This window comes from Brassica napus, chromosome C6, assembly GCF_020379485.1.
Source record: "Brassica napus cultivar Da-Ae chromosome C6, Da-Ae, whole genome shotgun sequence".
In the NCBI taxonomy this organism is placed as follows: domain Eukaryota; kingdom Viridiplantae; phylum Streptophyta; class Magnoliopsida; order Brassicales; family Brassicaceae; genus Brassica; species Brassica napus.
The window spans coordinates 41,161,376-41,180,825 of NC_063449.1; the positions used below are offsets into that span (position 1 = coordinate 41,161,376).

Genomic DNA, 19,450 nt, shown 5'->3' on the forward strand with positions numbered 1-19,450 from the left:
AACTAATAGAAAAGGATAATACCGTAATTAATGGCCTTCTATCTACGTGGAGCCAATCACTACCCTTGATCTTATCCCCAAATCGAAACCCTAGCTCCTCTTTTTTTTTTATATTATTCAAATTCCTCTTCTTCCTTTCTCCTTTCTTGTCTCTGTTTTCTTCTTCTTCTCTTTCGATTTGGGGGAGGAGGGTTTTAAAGATATGGCGTGGTGGTCGGAAACGATGTCGTATTGCGGGTGGAACGAGCGGCATGTGAGGAACGCGAAGGGGAAGGTGGAGGCTCGTTATTATCTGGAGAGGAAAGACGGAGGTGTAGATCTGGCTGTTGTAGGGAGGGTGAAGAGCTCTTCTAAGCGCATGTCGTTTAGGTACGCCTTGATGAAGAATCACTCCGTCTTGAAGAAGCTTGGTTCGGTAGAAGACTCCGTCTTGAAGAAGCTTGGTTCGGTAGAAGACGTCAAGGGTTGGCTCGATTCGATTGTTTCGGGTAATTTTTCTCAATCTCAATCTTAATTTCGATTTCTTCTTCTTCTCATCCTTCTTTCTCTAGATTTGTATTGTTTGGATTTTAAAGTTCAGATCTGGAATCGTATGAGCTCTAAAAGAGGTTTTCTGATTGCGAATTCGCTTTGTTTTTTTTTTTTAAATTGATTTTTTTTCATTGGGATGAGAAGATTTTGATTAAGAGGGTAGAATAGATCGCTTGTGAGATAGAAGATAGCATGACGGGTCTGAAGCCGTGGCTAAATCTAAATCTCAAAGTCTCTGTTTTTTTTTTTTTTTTAGATTTGATAGAGAGTTTCTGGTGAATCCTTTGGATTTGTATGTTAGATCTCAAGTCCTGTAGGTTGACGGCTTAGAATAAAAGAGGAAGAAGAGGATAACGTAATAATTAGCCCAAAGTCCCAACCTTTTGAATAGATTTTTGACAAAAAAAAACGAGCTACCACAACCTTATCATGCCTTCTAAAAGTTAGCTTCTGGTTTGAATGGAGGAAGATAGGGTGAACAATTGACTCTCAAGTTATGATTGAGTCATGTGATTGCCTGCTAGGAAAAGGTTAATGAGGTACTTATTTGTTTGTTTGCAGGAAGGATATGTTAGTGGAAATATTTGTTCTTTTGTGTTACAACTCTTACATCCTTTCGTTGCGCCTTTTGCAGCTAAATCTATTTATGACTTAAATTTTGCTGCAGACAGATCCGCTCTCCACCTTTTGGTACTGAGCATGTCTGCACCAATTGACTTTTTCTTCGTCTTTTAAGTTTCCTTGTACTGAGTTGACATGTGTTGAAATTTTGCTGATCTCTTTTGGTTTCTTATTTTTATTCAATTTCTTAGGTGAGATGCCTCATCTAGCAGATGTACCGGCTACTACCATGACTGAACAAGCTGCTGGAGGATTCAACATTCGCACTTCTATGGTATATTGCTTTCAATCAAATTTTAGGAATTTTTTATATTTTCTTCACGTATCAGAGTGGTTCCTTGTTAGAAAACAATATGTTGAATCTCCTTTTTTTTTTTGTTTCTTTTCAGAGTGGTAAATATCAAAAGCCTATTCATCCGACCATTGATTTTTCCTGGATGGGTTCGTCTTGGACTTGCAGGAAACGGCGTAGGCATTATCCGTCTTTCTCCCGGAACGGTGTCAAAGTCTCGGTGAGTTTCTATTCTAAACAAATTTGTGATGTTTTCTGTATGTAGTCATATTATGTTTCTTTTCATTTGGGTAAAAACTGACCTTTCTTTTCATTGCAGGTGAATGATTTTGTGTATGTTTTAGCGGAGCAAAACAAGAGACTCGTCGCGTACTTGGAAGACCTTTATGAGGATTCCAAAGGCAACAAGATGGTCGTGGTACGATGGTTTCACAAAACTGATGAAGTTGGTGTTGTTTTGTCTGATGAAACTGTTGACAGAGAGATTTTCTTTTCTCTTTGTCTTCAAGATATCAAAATCGAATGCATAGATGGATTGGCCACTGTCCTCAGTCCTCAGCATTATGATAAATTTCTCAAGTTGCTAATGTCTGTTCAGCTACCACCTTTCTTCTGCCAGAAAATATATGGAGATGATGGTTTAAAGCCGTATGACATCACGCAGTTACAAGGCTACTGGAGACAAGAAATGCTAAGATACTTGAATGTTTCCAATTTTAAGTCGGGTGAAGGTGCTCAGGCACTTGGCACTGATCCAGCAACAGGAGCTTCTCTTATTGGTTGTGTTGGAATTAGATCCAAACGGCGTCGTTCTGCAGATGAATGCATAGCTAGCCCGGATTCTGTTGACGTGGACGCTTCAAACGCTTCTATGTGCAAGGAAGAAAAAGATGGTTATTACATCAAAAAGGGTTCTCTGGTTGAAGTTCTTTCCCAAGATAGTGGCATCAGAGGTTGTTGGTTGAAGGCTTTGATAGTGAAGAAACATAAGGACAAGGTTAAGGTCCAGTACCAATACATTAAGGATGCAGATGATGAATCTAAAAAGCTAGAGGTACATATTTGGAAATTCACCCTTTGGTTTTGTTTTCTACCTTCCACTGTGTTAACATCTTTCATTTATTGGTTGCAGGAGTGGATTTTGGCATCTCGTGTTGCTGATAGTGATCAACTGGGTCTTAGAACCGCAGGACGGAAGATAGTACGCCCAGTTCTGAAGCCCAGCAACGAAATTAATGTATGTGCTGTCGGTGTTGGTATGCCTGTGGATGTGTGGTGGTGTGATGGGTGGTGGGAAGGGATCGTGGTGGATAAAGTTTCAGAAGAGAAATTTGAAGTTTACCTGCCAGGTGAGTTAGGACTTTACATGTGAATGGAAGTATGATAGTAGATTTGTTGAAGATGTATATCTAACTGTTGTTTTGTTGGTTGTTTTCTCAGGTGAAAAGAAAATGTCTTCCTTCCACCGCAGTGATCTTAGGCAGTCTATGGAATGGTCGGCAGATGAGTGGGTACACATGAATTCAAGATCTGATATCGTGAATTCTGTCCTATCCTTGATGAGGGAGAAAGAGGTCGAGGTGAAACATGATGAGAAGCTATCTGAAATTGGTGTTGGTGTGATGTCTCCAAAGGGTGAAGCTAAACCCACCATCTTTCTCCCGGTATCTACATCCAGTAAGCCATCTACTAAGAAGCCAGTTCCAGATCTTCTAAAAGACGTCTTAGTCTCTGCTTTAAACTGGGAGCCATCGAAGAAGCGGAAAAGAACTGCCAGCTACTGCAAACACAAGCCTAGCGCTACTGAAGGTTTGTCATGTGAAAGATCTTTGGATTGTAAGAAGTGCAGTTCCATGGGAGATTCTCTGTTCAGCTCTTCCGTTGTCGGCCGGAGGAAGCGTAATCGAATTGTCAGTTGCTGTCCGCACAAGCCTAGCTTGACTGATGGTTTCTCATGTGAAAAGCCCTTGGACTGTGAGAATGGCAAGTTCATGGGAGACTCTGTGTTTGGCTCTTCGGTGGGGCAGCCTTTGACTGGCCTAGTAATGTCAAGATGATGATCAGCTTTGGGGATTGGAGTGTGTGTTTCGTCTTGTGAGGTACATATGGGCGCATTTGCTTAATGCGGTGATGGTGTTGGGATTTTAGATTATTGTGACTCGCAAGATTTTCTTTTGGGATTTTATAGGTTCTTAGCTCGTCATGGCATCCAAATTCGTTTGTGTATGTGTAACAGTAGGCATTAGAGCTTTCAATACAAGCTGCAAGTTTTGGGTGCAATAGAAGGTAGGTAATGGCATTACCTCGCTAGGTGTTTTAGACGCTAAACAGTGTTTTTTCTTAGAATTAATTTTATCTTTTTCTTTCTTTTGCATAGAGAACTGATTTGTTTTTCTTTTCTGGTGTGGTGGGATCTTTCGTTTCATGTAAACTATGTATTATCAAATAAAACCAAATCTCTTTTACCTTGAGTTTACCTCCAGTGTTCATATAATGTATATACTCTTTCGTACATATCTTGAATTGTGCAAGCTGATGTGAATTTGTTTTGATATATTCCAAGTTACAGGACACATGATTATGTTACCGGTACGTTAGTAATTCTGTCCTTGTCCATGTCCCCATAAGGGTTTTGTGGGAGCATTAAGACGGGACCAGCAAATGAAATGGATCTTCTTAGGTTGCAAGTTTAGCTGGTATCAAGTGATGTTGAGGAGATTGGGAAACCTATCATTTATTCAGCTTTGATATATCTCATTGAGTGCATGACTGTAAGAGCAATTGTTATAAACCCTTAACTTTGATGAAAATGAGTGTTTGATCTTAATCCGCTTTTTGCTATTAATGATTGGATATACCAAACCGAGGTAAGGAAAAAAAAAAAGGTAAAGAGGAGCCAAGTAATAAATGTATAACTATAGAGACTCGGACAGAACTCAGAAGCTGTCCTCTACTATGAATGATATTGGTGGGACAATTGGATTTAAAAGATTGGTGATAGTTAGTTGTTTTTGTTCTGTTTTGCGTCTTTAAACTTGATTTTCTTCATAGAGTGAAGCAAAAAGAAAAGGATAGGCTTCCACTGTCATCTACTTGAGAAGATTTGCTCGCTCTCCGGATAGTGACTCTCCTTTTCCCACTTATGGTTTGGTGGTTTATTCGGGATGCTTGATTCCTGTTTTATTTGTCTTCCTTGTACTACGAGAGACATTGTAATGGCTTCTCTGTCTGATTCGTAGACCAAAAGCTTGGAGCACCACCAAGAAGCAAGCTCTCAATAACAAGTGAAACCAGTCTAGCTACTGTCGCTTTACCATCCATGCCTCTTGTTCCTATAGTTCTTTTTTTTGCTTAGCTTCTAGTATAGTTACTCTTAAAACACTTCTGTTTTAGAATCATTCAACTCTCTTTTGTTTGTGTTTTGGATATTGATTTTGTCTGTTATCAGATTCAGGAGATTGTTTTATCAGCAGACATCAGATGTAGCGACTGCCAAGAGAAGATCGCTGACATAATGTCAAGGATGATCGGTAATGCATAGTTTACTTCTACAGTTGAGACATTTCTTGTCCACAGATGGGACATATATATTTCTCTTCTCTAGCTCATAACAAACTGTTTCTTTCGAAAGCAGAAACTTATTCAGTTTTAGACAAGAAAGTGACATTGACATGTACATATTCAGGTGACTGGAGAGTCACTAAATCATATGGGGAAGCCCCTTCTCTGCAAAATGTCCACCTTCAAGCGTAGGATATTTTTTATCTTCATCCTCTTTGTAATATGATGTCAATAAGATGGGATAATGTTTTAGATATGATGGTAACAAATAACTCTCAATAGCAAAATATCATAGACAAAGGAAAGCAAAAAAGTTCTGAATTCTTGAATTGCAGAAAAAAACGATTTATTGGGAAGTTAAATTGCCGCCACTTTGTTGCCAGAGATTGATGATGTCAGTGGCTTGATTAAGGAGAATGATCATCTTCTTCTGAGAGATCCATGGCTTGGCTTCAAGTGTAGTCTTGAGCTCTTCCCAAGCATCTTTTCTTGGCCAGAAGAAGTAAGGACTCAGTGGGATTGTCCCATGTCCAGGAACATGCTGGTCCAATCCTAATCCTATGTTCTTCTCCATCCACACAAACTTAAGAACCACTCTTGCCTTCTCATCTTGTTGGTTCACCACCTAACCACACAACAACAACAGCTATGATTTTTGAGTTTTGTCTTAAAACATAACACAAGTAGAAGAGTGTGTTGTTGCTATGTTACCTTTTTTGGTTGTGGAGTGTCGGAAGTATCAATGCCGGTGACTGGTTCAGAAGTGAGTGTCTCTGGAGCTGCAAGAGCCACGGTTCTCCGGTTTAGAGAAATGGGATTGGTGGACTGGTTAAGGAACGAGGGTGAAGGGTTGATGGAGAGTTTTGGATGTTGAGAGATGAAAGAAGAGCAGAGGGAAGCAGACGAGAGAGATGAGTGGAGTGCCATTGATGACATCATTTTTTTTTTCTTTGTTTCTTGAGAGAGCAATGGAGATTTTACGAGAATGGATAAGAAAGAAGATATGGTTGTTCCATTTTGGGTGGTGCTACAGAGAAGTTGACCGTTGGTATGAAATTAAATGGGCTTTATTGACTTGGCCCATTTGTTCTGTGAACTCTGGCCCAGAAAATCTTAAATTGGACCTAATTAATCATTATGTGTGACCCAATAACCCGTAGACCCGCTTTAAGATCCGAAAGGTGTGTCCGATTTGATCATCAACTTGTTTCTGATTATCAATCTGATTTATTAAGATTTGAATTTCGTTTTGAATCTGTTTCTGTTGGCAAGTTGATTGTTTTTTTTTTTTTGAACTCCTTGCTGATGTGTGTTGTTGTATGATCTCTACTTCGGAATCACATCCACAGGAAAACTTTAGATATTGCTTGTCCCAACAAGCTTGGTTTTCCTCTCACTGCTTGCCTTAGATATTGCTAGTCACTGGCTCCAAATGTACATGTACACTTTGTAATCTTCATTCAGCTTCTATATTTCTATATATAGTTTTTGTACATAGCAGAACCAGAACAAAAATTAATACTCGAATCACTGCTTCTGATTTCTTGTTTGAATTGATGCGGCAGTAATAAACCTAGGAAGAGAGCTTCGATGGTTTGGTGGTAAGTATAATTTTCATACTATCTTATAGCAGTTTGAACATCTACTTTTGTTTGTTTGTTTGTTTAATTAATGTCAATTACTCTCTGGAAACAGCATTGCCTGTATCATACTTAGTTGGTTTTATTAACGCTTGGTGTCATTGTTTCTTCAGCATTGCCTTTATTAACGCTTGATGTCATTGTTTAAACTTCCATTAAACCATTATAATTAAGTGTCTCTTAACAAAATTTCTTATCTCATTTTTAAGAGTTAAAAATTCACTAAAAACCCTTAAGTAGGTTTTACCTATAAACATGCTCTAACTCTTCTACTAAGAGTTAAAAATGATACTCCTACAATTAAAAATGTATTTTGATGTCATGGAAGCATATAAACTATATATTTAAGCTTTTATGTTATCCATTTTAAATAGTTATTTTAATATTTAATACCAAAGTGATTATATTTATATTTTACTTAAATATATATATATATATATATATATATTATCTATTTTTCTTTTATCAAAGATGTAATATATATTTTTAAACAATTGAAAGGTCCAAAACATCCCGCAGCGGAGCCCGGCTTATTTTCCATATTAAAAGGTCTACTATTACAAGTCAAAAAAGTGATTTAGCCACTTAGCACACAAACAGTAACTAAACAGCAAATAACACGATTAAACTTATATATATAGAGCAATATTGTTTGGTGAAATAAACAAGCAAAACAAAATAAAAAGGTGCGTCCAAAAAGAAAAATAAAATAATTCAAACAGAAACACAGACTAGAAAACGAAAAATAAAGATAGGATCAGACTGATAACTTAAGTCATAACTCCTCTACTAAGGAGCATTCTTCAACCGCTTGCTCTTTGGAAAATGATACTCCTACAATATGAAAAACATGAGAGTTACTGAGAAATGGCATGCATACAATTTTGGTGTCTGTGGTAAAATCATTATAAACGTATCATTAAGAAAAAAAACTTGCCTTGAGCCAGAACAGTCGGTGCTTCTTGGCACGTCGACGACGATCAGTAATACACCCCTCCTGCTTTTTCCTAAAATGGTTAGAAAAATGTATTGATTACAAAAAGAGAGGGAGATAGAGAGAGGGAAGGTGCTTACTTGAGAGAGATGTTTTTTACTCGAAAGATGCTTAATGAATTTATCCAGGAGTGTGCGCTTAGTGTAGCACAGTTTGCAATAAAACATTCCGGTAGATTCAACAACACTTGCACTACAGTTCCGAAGAACATGTCGTTTTGTCGCTGAAACTAATAGCTTTAAGAGAGATTAGTTTGGTGGTTGTAAGTGGATAGAAGAGAGGTAAAAACAAAACACCTGCAAGTAAGCTATCCCAGAGCCACTCAGCAGAAGTGAGCACGACTGACATTGTCCAAGGCCTACAAGAATAAGCCCAAAACAGGTTGAATTTGATTCGTTGTTGTAGCTTGGCAATAAGTTCTTCAACCCCATCCGATATGATCATCATTGTAGCCGGAGTAGTAATACGACCTCGCCATTCCATCAAATCATCAAAGATGCGAGAAGATATGACTCCTGTTGTTTCAACAAAAGAAAAGGTAAAAAGCATGCAAAGGATAGTTGCTAATTTTTTTTTTTTTTTTTTTTTAAAATTCCAAATGGACTAACCAAGAGTGGCATGTGCAACATCGATTCCAGTGGAAGAGAGGGCTTGAAGGTGGCGTTTAGGGGTTTGTGTATGGTCGCCAAAGGCAGTGATGGAGACAGGACCAGAGTAGCCTAGTTCCTTGAAAGCTCCTTCCAAACTAGGACGGACCAGACGAGCATCATAACCGTCGGGAATAGGACAGTCAAACATGTCCCACCACACATGGATTTTAGCTGTAGCATATTCAGGCGTCGCAGCGTAGTTTTTTCCCCACTTATTCGTTGCTGATATGAGTTCTGTAGGCTGAGGGCGTATAACCTCCTGTAGTAGTTAGACAATTAATTTTTGAACTCTTTTTTTAATAATTAAGCAGAGAGAGAGAAAGATCTAACTATAAACTTTATTAATATATATATATATTAAAAACTAATTAGACTAACCAGATCTGACATGTACCACAGCGACTCCAGTGGAAGAGAGAGCTCGTAGGAGGTATTCAGGGGTTTGTTTTTGGTCTCCATAGGCTGTGATTGAGACAGGACCAGAGTAGCCTAGTTCCTTGAACCCTCCTTCTATACTCGGTCGTACACGATGAGCATCAATACCCTCTGGAACCGGACACTCCTTCATGTCCCACCACACCGCTATTTTCCCTGTCTTCGCCGCATCGTTTAGACTCATCCTCTCTAAACCTTGTTCTCGGGTTTGTTTTCCTCTTTTTTTTTTCTTAATATATATTTATATACGCGTGCCACCGCACTATTGGTCCTAACCTAAACCCACTTAAGCTGTGGGCCTGCGAGTTCGATGTTTTTATCTTTTTTCTTAGAATATAGAGAAATTGCAGCCATAACCAATATTTGCACATATAGAAAATGTACTTTTTTCCACGGGGATAAGCAACTCAATTGGCTAATATATAAATTTCTAGAAAGGCTATCGTAACAAAGCGTCCCTACGTGCATGAAAAGGTGTCACAACGTTACACAATTCAATATATATATATATATCGATAAAGAAAGACGAAACCATTCATCAAGTTTCTTCAACAAGTCACACAAACAATGAACCCTTCGTCCAACTTCACACAAGGCCTAACCCATGGTAAACCCAAGGGTTGGTCGACTGATCTATGCGAATGTTGGAGGGACATAAACTCATGTTGCCTGACTTGTTGGTGTCCATGTGTTGCCTTTGGACGCATCGCCGAGATTGTAGACAGAGGAGGATCATCTTGTGGTGTGAGCGGAGCGATGTACATGATCATATTCATGCTTACTGGATACGCAGGGAGTAGTCTCTACTCTTGCTTTTACCGAACCAAACTTAGAGGCCAGTACAATCTCAAGGAGAGGCCATGCTGTGATTGTTGCGTCCATTTTTGCTGCGAGCCGTGCGCTCTTTGTCAAGAGTATAGGCAACTTGAACACAAACGCGCCTTCGACTTGTCCATTGGGTGGCATGGGAACATGGAACGACAGGCACGAATGGCTATGCCTGCTTCTGCATCTGCGGTTCCTCCATCGCTTCAACCGCCCATGTCTAGGCTGAATTAGATTGGTTCTTATCTGTTTTAACTATTAGTTGTTTGGATCCTGTGATGTAATTTGTATTAATTCGTAATTGTCATTCATTACTTCTCCGGTTTAAACTGTGTCTATTATAAGAGAGGAAAAATTCTTGGCAAATGTTATTTTTCAAGTACTTGGATTGCTACCATGTAGAATTGTAAAACGAAGTTTCATTCTCAACAATTCTGGTAAGTAACAAATCGTAGTTTAAATTTTTTTCCTGTGATATACTGTGTCGTGGGTGTGTCTGTGGACCAGAGGAAAGTCTAAATTGCAAGTGTGCATCAAAGCCTTCTTTACATGTGCCACGAAATGTACAATTATACTTTTAAATTTATGGGTTATAATTTCAAAATTAAATTTAATATATATAGATGACTATATTTTTGAACATTATCACATATAATTGGAGTTGGCACTGTTCTCAAGCATGCATTGCATTCACTGTTTTGTTGTTTTTATATCAAACTCTATGGCTGCTTCAAGAAAAATAAGACATCATATCTCTGGTAAAATGGCAACTAATTTCAGCATAAAGTGTTAGACCGCTAATATTATTAATGATGCTAATGGTTCAAACAGTGACCAAACTATTAGTGATATCTCTCACATGTTGAGATGTTTCCTCACGGATATGCCAAAGCTAGCTAAAAACTTTAAATGAAAGGATTGGTGCATGAACAATGAAGAACAAAAGTGGGAACATATCTTTTTGCTAAGTGTATTTTCAACCAATCCCACATTTCTCCTGACCTTATGCCGTGGAAAAGCTATGCTAGACGACCACCCACCACCACAATATTTGATGCTTACGTGCCACATTTGCATCATTGCTAAGAAATAAAAACAAACTATAACACGACTTGTTGAATAGTCCATCGACTAGCTTACAAAGAAAAAATAACGTTGAATATTTGCCTCCCAACTCACTGGATAAGAACAAGTCTTTTGAGTCCATTCAAACGTTTCCATTATATAAGCATTGACGTCAACATTCTGAAGATTAAAAAGTAAATATGAATGAAAAAACCCTATGTTTATAGATTATAATTTGTCACGACCAAAACAAGTTTATATTTTTGGATTAATGAAGAGTTCATGCTTTTTTTTAGCAAAAATGTGTAATTTTAGTATTTATATGGTAAAAATTAATGTTGACTAAAGTTACACCTAATTTAGCTTGGTCAACACAAGTTCATATATTTTCTAGATTAATAAGGAATCTATATTTTTTTGGCAAAAATGTATAAATTCATTATTTATTTGACTGTTTTTTTCCAAAGAAAAGTTACAGTTTATAATAAACATAATATTGTAGTAGGACTCCACAAAGTTTAGTTCTGTTCAGTTATTGATTGTATTTTGATGGAAAAAATCAAATGGAATTAGTTTCAAACTTACATTTTATATCCTCCTCCTGTATAAGAACCTCTCAAATACATCATCAGTCCCAAAACTCTCTATTTAACGCTTTTATTTACAACTATCTAGTAAGAGCTCTTTTGGTGTCACGAAGCTGCACAAACCACACTTAAAAGAAAAATGGAAGCAACCACAATTACCCATGTGACGACCAATAACCCTAATAACACCAGCATTCATGGACCGGTCGTGGAAGAAGTGGAAGGCCTTATTAGAGTCTACAAAGACGGCCACGTCGAACGATCTCAGTTCGTGCCGTGTGTGGATCCCTCACTACCCCTCGAGCTTGGTGTGGCTTGCTCTGATGTTCACATAGACAAGTTGACAAACGTATGGGCACGTCTCTATGTCCCAACGGTGACCAACTCTACGTCGGTCTCTAAGCTCCCTTTGATTGTCTACTTCCACGGTGGAGGTTTCTGCGCCGGCTCGGCTTCTTGGTCGTGTTACCACCAGTTCTTGGGCCGATTGTCTGCTAAGTCACGGTGTCTGGTCATGCATGTAAACTACCGTTTAGCCCCTGAGAATCCTCTTCCGGCAGCATACGAAGATGGAGTCAATGCCATTCTTTGGCTTAAGAAAACAAGAAACGATAACTTGTGGTCTAAGCAATGTGACTTTGGAAGTATATTCTTGGCGGGAGACAGCGCCGGAGGCAACATCGCCAACCATGTCGCCGGGAGATTAGCAGCCGCTGACGCTCTTATAAAGCCACTGAAGATAGAAGGAACGATCTTGATCCAGCCTTTCTTCGGCGGGGAGGCGCGTACCGAGACCGAGAGGCGCGTGGAGAACAACACGGAGAGCTCAGTGCTGACACTTGCGTCTTCAGACACGTGGTGGAGACTGACATTGCCACGTGAAGCAAACAGAGAGCATCCGTATTGTAAACCGGTGAAGATCACGACGCGGACGCTGGTTTGTGTGGCGGAGATGGATGTGCTGATGGATAGGGCGATGGAGATGTGCGATAGTGATAAGAAAATGATCAGGTGTGTGGTGTACAAAGGCGTTGGACATGCGTTTCAGGTTCTTGGTGAGTCTCAGCTTGCTAACACGTTGACTCTTCAAATGTTGTGCGACATCGATGCTTTCATCCACCACTCTGAACCTTTAAATTAGTTGTGTATGCGTAAATTGTTTATGGTAGCACTTCTATATTTGAATCTTAGATACTAAAATTTTATAGGAATTAAGATAACTTGATAATAACCTGCGTTCTGCAGGATAAAGCATATATTTGATTTTAAAATTACAGAAAAAACTAAAATTTAAATGTCTAGAGGTTTGGAAAAATATTCAGAGCACAATTATGTAAACAGTATTTTTTAGTTTTTATGTGTTCGTGTTGTTGCGTGCATGAACTAGGCCAAAAAATTATCTTACGGTGAGTTGAGGGAAGATGACCCATAATTTGAGTTCATGCTAAAATTTGAGACCAAAGTTAAGTTTGTAACTAATTAATAACTTATTTGAAAATTCAGTTACAATAAAAAAAAAACTCATTTGATAATTAAAGAAAGAAGATGACTGCTAATAACTTGTGTTCAGAAAAAAAGAGGACTGCTAATAACTAAAAGGACCCTAACTAAAAGTCTCAAATAATGTCTTTGAGATAATTGTATCGGTGGACAATTTGTAGACAAAAAGCCTAGTTCACGGTTGGCGTTGAAGGCAACCTCATTTTTTCTTCTTTCTCCTTTTCTGTGCTGTTTTATTTTTATCGTACAAAAAACAAATAAAATAATTTCTATGAACCCTATTATCATCTATGACTTTTGGAAAACCGGCACTATCAATTTCTAGGACTCAAACTTTGACCATTTAATTTTGTTTTCAACTTTTTTTTTCTCTCGAAATAATGCAAAATTTGAAAATAGGTGCGTGCAATTTATGTAGACGAAAATCAGTCCAAGAGTCAAACATTATTTAACAAACATATTTGCGGTAACCAATTATTTAATCTCAATTTACTTTATGGGATAATTTGAAGAAAAATGCTAAATCTTGTAAATTAACACCAGAGGTAGGGTCCTGAGCACAATAAATTGAAACATCGGCATATAATCCTTAAATTTTTTACTATCAATTTCTAGGACACAAACTTTGACCATTTAATTTTGTTTTCAACTTTTTTTTCTCTCGAAATAATGCAAAATTTGAAAATAGGTGCGTGCGGTAACCAATTATTTAATCTCAATTTACTTTATGGGATAATTTGAAGAAAAATGCTAAATCTTGTAAATTATTATCAGAGGTGGGGTCCTGAGCACAATAAATTAAAACATCGGCATATAATTCTCAAATTTTTTTAAAAAAATTTACATAGAAAAAAACCTCCAAATTTATTTTAAAAAAAAATTCGAAAATCCTCGCTAAAGTCTCCAACATCTCATGAACATCCATGACTATCACAAAAGGCCATTTAATAGATTTTAGGTATTGGAGCTTATGACCAAATATTTGAGGTTTATTTTTAGGGGGTAATGCTTACTTTACGTACCTTTTATAGTTAGGGTTTGGGATATTCAATATTGCTGATTACACTAATTCTTAATTTTTATATAAATTACATATATTTCATAACTTTTTCTTGTTTTTTTAATTTTTCGTCAAGAGATATTGTTTTGATATAATCACGTTGAAAATTAGTCTACACTCAAGTCAAATGGTCAAAGGGTGTAAGCTCAGTTTCTTGGACTTCACCAGTTATCAATTGTGATCGAGTGAGTACATTGTAAAAGTTCTTGGTAAAATTTGGTACATTGTAAAATCCACAAAACCTTGTTAGTTTCGTACTCGCGAGTCATTCCGATTTCGAGAGCTTGTATTTTTCGATCATTACTGAATTTGTTTGATTTAGATATGGTTCATAAGACGTAATTAACTGGAAAATATGAAAAGACATCATGTGTGATTAACTATAGTCTAGTGTTAGATGTAATTTTTCCAACAACGCTTTTCTATCATACAAAAATTAGTTTCATATATTACACTATACAGTATTATTACTACATTTAGATTAAATTCGTTACTTTGTCATGACAAATAAAACGTTATTATCCCTTTGATATATCGTCTATAAGTTTTACACCAACAAAAATTGACGTTTATCTTCTTTCTCTCTCTCTCTCTTGTTGAAGCTTTTTGTGAAAAAAACTAATGTTTATTGCAAACAAGTATATATATTTAAATAAATTTCCCCGTTAGTTTCCTGATTTTCTCATCGAAAAATCAGTTTCCTTAGGAAATGTATAGAACCCATTCATCTGGAAAACAACGTTAGAAAAAAAAAAGCGATTATAAATTATTATTTGTTATTACAATTGATTTAGAATATATTGTTGTAATATATTTGAATTGAAAAAAAAAGAATGGTAAATTCTTGTTGTATCATTAATTACTGAAATCGGAAACTGTGAAATGTACGGGGATGTGCCGGTGTTTATGGCGGAAGGAGAGTTGTTCAGGGATCAACCATACGCAGGAGAACTTCCTCAGGGTCTATGGACCACCGGTCTTTGTGATTGTCACGAAGATGGTTGCATTTGTACGTTCCCTTCTTAATCATATTGTCTTTCTATAATCATATATATATTCTCTTGTTTGATTAAACCTTTCTTTATTGTCTCAAAATGGATTCTTTTAAAGGTTTTCAGACAGCTATAGTGCCATGCGTCTCCTTCGCTCAGAACACCGAGATCGTAAACAGAGGAACCATACGTAAGAAACACGTTACCTACATTTTAACATTGTAATTAATATGTTTGTAAAAAAAATCTAAAGGTTTAATTTGATTTTTTGGGGAATGTAGCTTGCATAAACGCAGGCTTGATTCATCTAGCGTTAGGATTTGTGGGTTGCTGCTGGCTTTACGCGTTTCCAAGCAGGTCAAGGCTTAGGGAACATTTCGCATTGCCTGAGAAACCATGCAGTGACTATTGGGTCCATATATGTTGCACACCGTGTGCTATCTGCCAAGAGTCTAGAGAACTCAAGAACCAAGGCGCTGATCCTTCCCTCGGTACGTTAATCAATCTTGATGGCTCTAAAATCAAAAGGATCTTAGCTTTTCTACAAATTAAAAACTCACAAAATATATTTTCTTGTTTTTCTTTTGTTTATTTCAGGTTGGGTTTCGAATATAGAGAAATGGAGACGAGAGAAAATAACTCCTCCCATTGTTGTACCAGGCATGAACCGCTAAGTGTTGCCTTGTCTCTTACGTTTCGTAACTGTTATGTTAGATCACGTTAATTAGCTTCTTGTTTTTCCTCAGTTTAGCGTAGGGAACAAGTCAAATATAAACGATTCTGAAATGGTAACGTACACAGCGTACTAAATAAGTTTAAACATGTGATCTAAAAGGCTACAAAGGAGAGAGCTATGCTTTCTTTTGGGCCACGACAAGGCTTAGTCCCTTGGTCGGGCTAACCATAAAGAGCTAAGTGCTCTAAGCCGACAAATATAGTCATGGATGACCAAAAAGGCACGAGCAGCTTGTCTTGTAGTGAGAATCCTGTGAAGCTGTTGCAATGTTTGTTGCCTCAATAGATCCGCCTGCAAAATATTTATATAACCTTTTCAGGATTTTTTTTTTTAATTTGTATTTACTACTAATTATTGGTTCTAAAAGCGGTTTTATTCTCTTTACCTGACGAAGGAAGTTTTCAAGAGTGCCAAGCTTCCCCATGGCCATAGCCATATGACCCATATAGTCAGCAACATTAGCTGAAGAGTTTGGACCCATTGAAGCAGATGAAAGCGTCTCTAGAAGCGATTGTTGCAGAGCTTCCATGCCTTGTGACAATGCATCCTCTGCTTGCTGAGACGACTGCTGAAGATTGCAGATGCCTATCAACTGCTGATCAGTCAACGGATCCACATGGTTCCCCAATATCTACAAACAACAACACACAAAAAAAAAACAGATTAGGTAAAGAAGATTAAAACCAATGATTTGAGTGAACCCTTTGTTTTTTTTTACCTTGAGTAGCTCAGAGGATCTGAATCCACCTAACCACATGAAGAATCTCTCAGCAGGGGTCTGCCACATGCCTGAGAGCATGTGAAAGACGTCGACTTTAGTACCAATTCCCTTAAGCCTGAAAATCTCATCGTAGTGGCTCATCACAGCGTCCACTAGTACACGTAGCTCGTTGTCACCTAATTGCGAATGCACACCCGCTCTTAAGTCGTTGATCAGCCTTTGATGTTCCTCCATCCAACGTGCATATTCCAATTCAAAAGAAAATACACCTACAACATAAAAAAAACGACATTCTTAGTGAGATCACTTCAGATTACCAACGTTCTTTAAAAGGAAAGTCTTACCATTTCCGGCGGCCACATGAGTGTTTTCTCTTGAAACTCCTCTTTCACTCGAACATCCCTACATAAAAAAGAAACCCATTAATACAAATCACAAAAAGGTTGAAACTTGACATGACAGTGTTTTTCAAACCTGTTGACGAGCTCTTTTGAGCTCTTCCTCTAGCTGAGCTAGCCTGATCCGACTGTTCTCAAGTTGCTGAACATATGCCTAATTAAGAGACAATGTAAGCATATTCAAAGATAATGGAACATGAAAAAATTAAGTTTAATGAATAAGCTACTATACTTTTTTCCTTAATCTGCTTTTCCTAGCAGCCTCCCGGTTCTGCGCAAGTCTTCTAAGGGTCTGCCAATAATTTGAATGTCAAAGTTGATTAACCTTAAACAAAAACCAAGATCTACCCTTTGTTCATTATGTTTCACCTTAGATTGATCTGAACAATTTGTAGCCAAAAGCATCCCTTGATGAACTCCATTTAACTGATCAAAAATAAGCTAACATTTAAACATAAACTCTACAACAATAACAAACTCACTATGCAGTAATCAAAAATGAAAATGAAAGTAGTTTGCATTCAAAGTGATGGGCCAATGAACTCATGTTATACCATACAAAAAGCATAACAACTTTACAACAAATCGCATATTTTAAAACCATATATTCATATTATATATCAATAAAAAGAATGAAATTTTTATAAGCAATCACATATTTTTAACCTACAGTCCATTAAAGTTCAATCCCATATCTACAAAAAGGAAGACACTGTGCATGTAATGGGCAGTAAAGCTCAACAACCAATGATCCAAGGTGAGTTTCATTAGAAAAACAGACAAGCTCTTATTGAAATAGACGAGACAGAGAGAGAGAGAGAGGGAGGGACACAGTCTCTGAGTAAATAATGTTCTGTGATCGAATCTCAAGGTGACCCATCAATGGCTTATTACAAAACCAACAAGAGACAAGACAAAACTCCAAGTGAAGATACATACAGAAATGAAAACAGAATCTTTTGGTGAGAGTGAATGAAATTTTAACGAAGAAGACAAAGGAACAAAACCTGAGACTTGTCATCAGTATCAATATCTGTGGAAGTGTCAGTATGTTGACTGTTATCAGCCATGGCTGAAACCGAATCACACCACTTGTCTAAACTGCTGTTCACTTCTCCTCCTCCTCCTCCCACTAACCTTGTCCCTCTCTGGTACATTAACTCCCCTGTGTCCAAACACTCATCTTCTCCTTCTAGTCTCTCCCTCATGCCATAGTCCATGACCTTATTAAAATCAGAGTACACATTGAAATAAAAAAGTTACAAAATATATATTTTAAAAATATGGGTTTAGTGTGTAATCAAATAAATAAAAAGATCAAAAATAGAGATGGGTTTGTTGTAAAGGAATCAACTTTTATACCGTATCAAACGTCGTGTAGTGTAAGTTGTTGGAAGCAGCAACAGTGACATCTGCAGAAAGATTGGTTTTTTTTTCAAACTCAGCTTAAGACTTTGTACTTGTACAAAAGGTGAAGAAGAAAGAAACTAACTTGGACTCAAACCAACAGCTTCGTCATGATGAAACCCGTTGATGGGTTGATGAAACTCGTCAAGACAACTATCTCCTCTGTTTTCATCATTAAAAACATAGAAAAAGAATGGTCCTTTTGTTATTTTCTTTTTTTAACATGTCAAAGCTTTTGAGCTACAGAAGATGGAAAGGAGATGTGTGTGTACCTGAAGAAGAAAGAGGCTTGGGAGTAGAAGTCAGGGTTGAAAGGAACGGTCTTGAAGCTGCTTTGCATTGTTATTGTTGAGCTTTCTTGTGGAGAAGACTGTGAAGTTTTAAAGGGGATGGCAGAGGAAGGGGATTTCATTAAAGGGTGAAAAGATGGCGAATCAGTACGGCTGGCTGTGTGAGAGGATTCATCATTAATAAATAGATACGAATAATAATGTTAATGCAAATATAGAAGAGATAGAGAGAGAATCAGAGAAAGATCAATGAATTGCGTCTGAGAAGGTGGGATTTTAGTTTCCCAATACCCAACACACACAACCACGTAAACCCCCCCCCCCCCCCCCCCATGTTATTCTTATTTTAAGTTAATTTACTGTTATAAGTTTACTTTGGACGATTGTTTGGACTGTACAAACTAAATTTAAATTTAATTTTTATTTATATTTTTAAAATTACCAATCATTTTTATATGAATTTTTGAAACTAACATCATCAAAAATAAAAAAAAATATTTATAAAAAATTTATGTTACAGCAATATATTTTAAGTTATGGAAAATTATATTGTTGTGTCAATATTTTTTACCTTTTAATTTAAAATTTAAAGTTATTGTTGATAGATAAATCAAAAAAATTACTGATTAAATTGTAAATAAATTTTTTTACAGTTACATCCTAACCAATCATCACCCTTGCTTCAAAATATAAATATATTATGTGTTATCAAGAATCTTACATAACTTATATATTTAAAAACAAATACAAATCATGTGTATTTCCGAAATTTAATGGGTTTTATCTATTTGTTTAATTTTACTATTTTGCTAATATAGTTCTTGCTGCAGTAAAAGAGTTCAAAACATAGCAAACCCATAATCATATTTACCAATGATGCTAGTTTATGGTTTTGTTTGTTTGATTATTTCTAGTAATATTTAGTTTACTAAAGACAAAATCATTATAACAACACTGCTAAAATGAACTGGGCAGCCCAAAAGCAAAAAAAAAACGAAATTAATTTTAAAAAAGCCAAGCAAGATCAGTCCAACTATCAGTAAGAGATAGTACCCCCACTCGACTGGAACTGGTGTAAAGAAAATATAGCTAAATTTTTTGAAACCCTTGTTCTTTTGAGTTACCAAATTTCTGAAGTCATTAGG

At 36.9% G+C, this 19,450-nt stretch overlaps 7 protein-coding genes across 13 annotated transcripts; 4 read left to right on the top strand and 3 right to left on the bottom strand.

Moving 5' to 3' along the window:
- Window positions 1-78: 78 nt before the first annotated feature.
- LOC106405865 lies at window positions 79-3,915 on the top strand. 5 transcript variants are annotated; one of them, XM_048761146.1, is made up of 8 exons: window positions 155-410; window positions 444-488; window positions 1,166-1,221; window positions 1,344-1,426; window positions 1,542-1,664; window positions 1,764-2,498; window positions 2,577-2,793; window positions 2,885-3,915. In XM_048761146.1, exons 4-8 carry the CDS (start codon window positions 1,349-1,351, stop codon window positions 3,499-3,501), a joined length of 1,770 nt encoding a protein of 589 aa, XP_048617103.1. In that variant the 5' UTR covers window positions 155-410; window positions 444-488; window positions 1,166-1,221; window positions 1,344-1,348; the 3' UTR covers window positions 3,502-3,915. The 5 variants fall into 5 exon arrangements, with proteins under 5 accessions (XP_013701870.2, XP_048617102.1, XP_048617103.1 ...); XM_048761145.1 differs by lacking the exon at window positions 1,166-1,221 and having other exon boundaries at window positions 104-410; XM_022705164.2 differs by having other exon boundaries at window positions 254-488; window positions 1,166-1,232.
- A 1,322-nt stretch (window positions 3,916-5,237) lies between these two features.
- On the bottom strand, window positions 5,238-6,023 carry LOC106393236 (30S ribosomal protein 3-1, chloroplastic-like). Its single transcript, XM_013833961.3, has 2 exons — window positions 5,717-6,023; window positions 5,238-5,630 (listed from the first exon to the last, which is right to left on the bottom strand). Exons 1-2 carry the CDS (start codon window positions 5,942-5,944, stop codon window positions 5,352-5,354), a joined length of 507 nt encoding a protein of 168 aa, XP_013689415.2. The 5' UTR covers window positions 5,945-6,023; the 3' UTR covers window positions 5,238-5,351.
- A 1,237-nt stretch (window positions 6,024-7,260) lies between these two features.
- On the bottom strand, window positions 7,261-8,942 carry LOC106404849. 3 transcript variants are annotated; one of them, XM_022705224.2, is made up of 6 exons: window positions 8,668-8,942; window positions 8,248-8,548; window positions 7,936-8,154; window positions 7,720-7,868; window positions 7,583-7,642; window positions 7,261-7,479 (listed from the first exon to the last, which is right to left on the bottom strand). In XM_022705224.2, exons 1-6 carry the CDS (start codon window positions 8,746-8,748, stop codon window positions 7,435-7,437), a joined length of 855 nt encoding a protein of 284 aa, XP_022560945.2. In that variant the 5' UTR covers window positions 8,749-8,942; the 3' UTR covers window positions 7,261-7,434. The 3 variants fall into 3 exon arrangements, with proteins under 3 accessions (XP_022560945.2, XP_022560944.2, XP_048617104.1); XM_022705223.2 differs by having other exon boundaries at window positions 8,684-8,939; XM_048761147.1 differs by lacking the exons at window positions 7,261-7,479; window positions 7,583-7,642 and having other exon boundaries at window positions 7,763-7,875; window positions 8,684-8,941.
- Window positions 8,943-9,214: 272 nt separating this feature from the next.
- Window positions 9,215-9,844, top strand: LOC106405003 (protein PLANT CADMIUM RESISTANCE 11-like). Its single transcript, XM_013845632.3, has one exon. The coding sequence runs from the start codon at window positions 9,292-9,294 to the stop codon at window positions 9,781-9,783; it is 492 nt and encodes a 163-aa protein (XP_013701086.2). The 5' UTR covers window positions 9,215-9,291; the 3' UTR covers window positions 9,784-9,844.
- Window positions 9,845-10,833: 989 nt separating this feature from the next.
- On the top strand, window positions 10,834-12,500 carry LOC106405333 (probable carboxylesterase 6). The gene has a single exon (XM_013845893.3). The coding sequence runs from the start codon at window positions 11,341-11,343 to the stop codon at window positions 12,340-12,342; it is 1,002 nt and encodes a 333-aa protein (XP_013701347.2). The 5' UTR covers window positions 10,834-11,340; the 3' UTR covers window positions 12,343-12,500.
- Window positions 12,501-12,726: 226 nt separating this feature from the next.
- Window positions 12,727-15,524, top strand: LOC106405601 (protein PLANT CADMIUM RESISTANCE 12-like). Its single transcript, XM_013846128.3, has 4 exons — window positions 12,727-14,770; window positions 14,872-14,943; window positions 15,035-15,244; window positions 15,351-15,524. Exons 1-4 carry the CDS (start codon window positions 14,644-14,646, stop codon window positions 15,425-15,427), a joined length of 486 nt encoding a protein of 161 aa, XP_013701582.2. The 5' UTR covers window positions 12,727-14,643; the 3' UTR covers window positions 15,428-15,524.
- LOC106405010 (transcription factor PERIANTHIA-like) lies at window positions 15,502-18,607 on the bottom strand. The gene is made up of 11 exons (XM_048761149.1): window positions 18,288-18,607; window positions 18,101-18,177; window positions 17,971-18,020; window positions 17,616-17,831; window positions 16,978-17,034; window positions 16,841-16,900; window positions 16,685-16,762; window positions 16,555-16,612; window positions 16,208-16,479; window positions 15,875-16,120; window positions 15,502-15,780 (listed from the first exon to the last, which is right to left on the bottom strand). The coding sequence occupies exons 1-11, from the start codon at window positions 18,425-18,427 to the stop codon at window positions 15,634-15,636; spliced, it is 1,401 nt and encodes a 466-aa protein (XP_048617106.1). The 5' UTR covers window positions 18,428-18,607; the 3' UTR covers window positions 15,502-15,633.
- Between the last annotated feature and the right edge of the window lie 843 nt (window positions 18,608-19,450).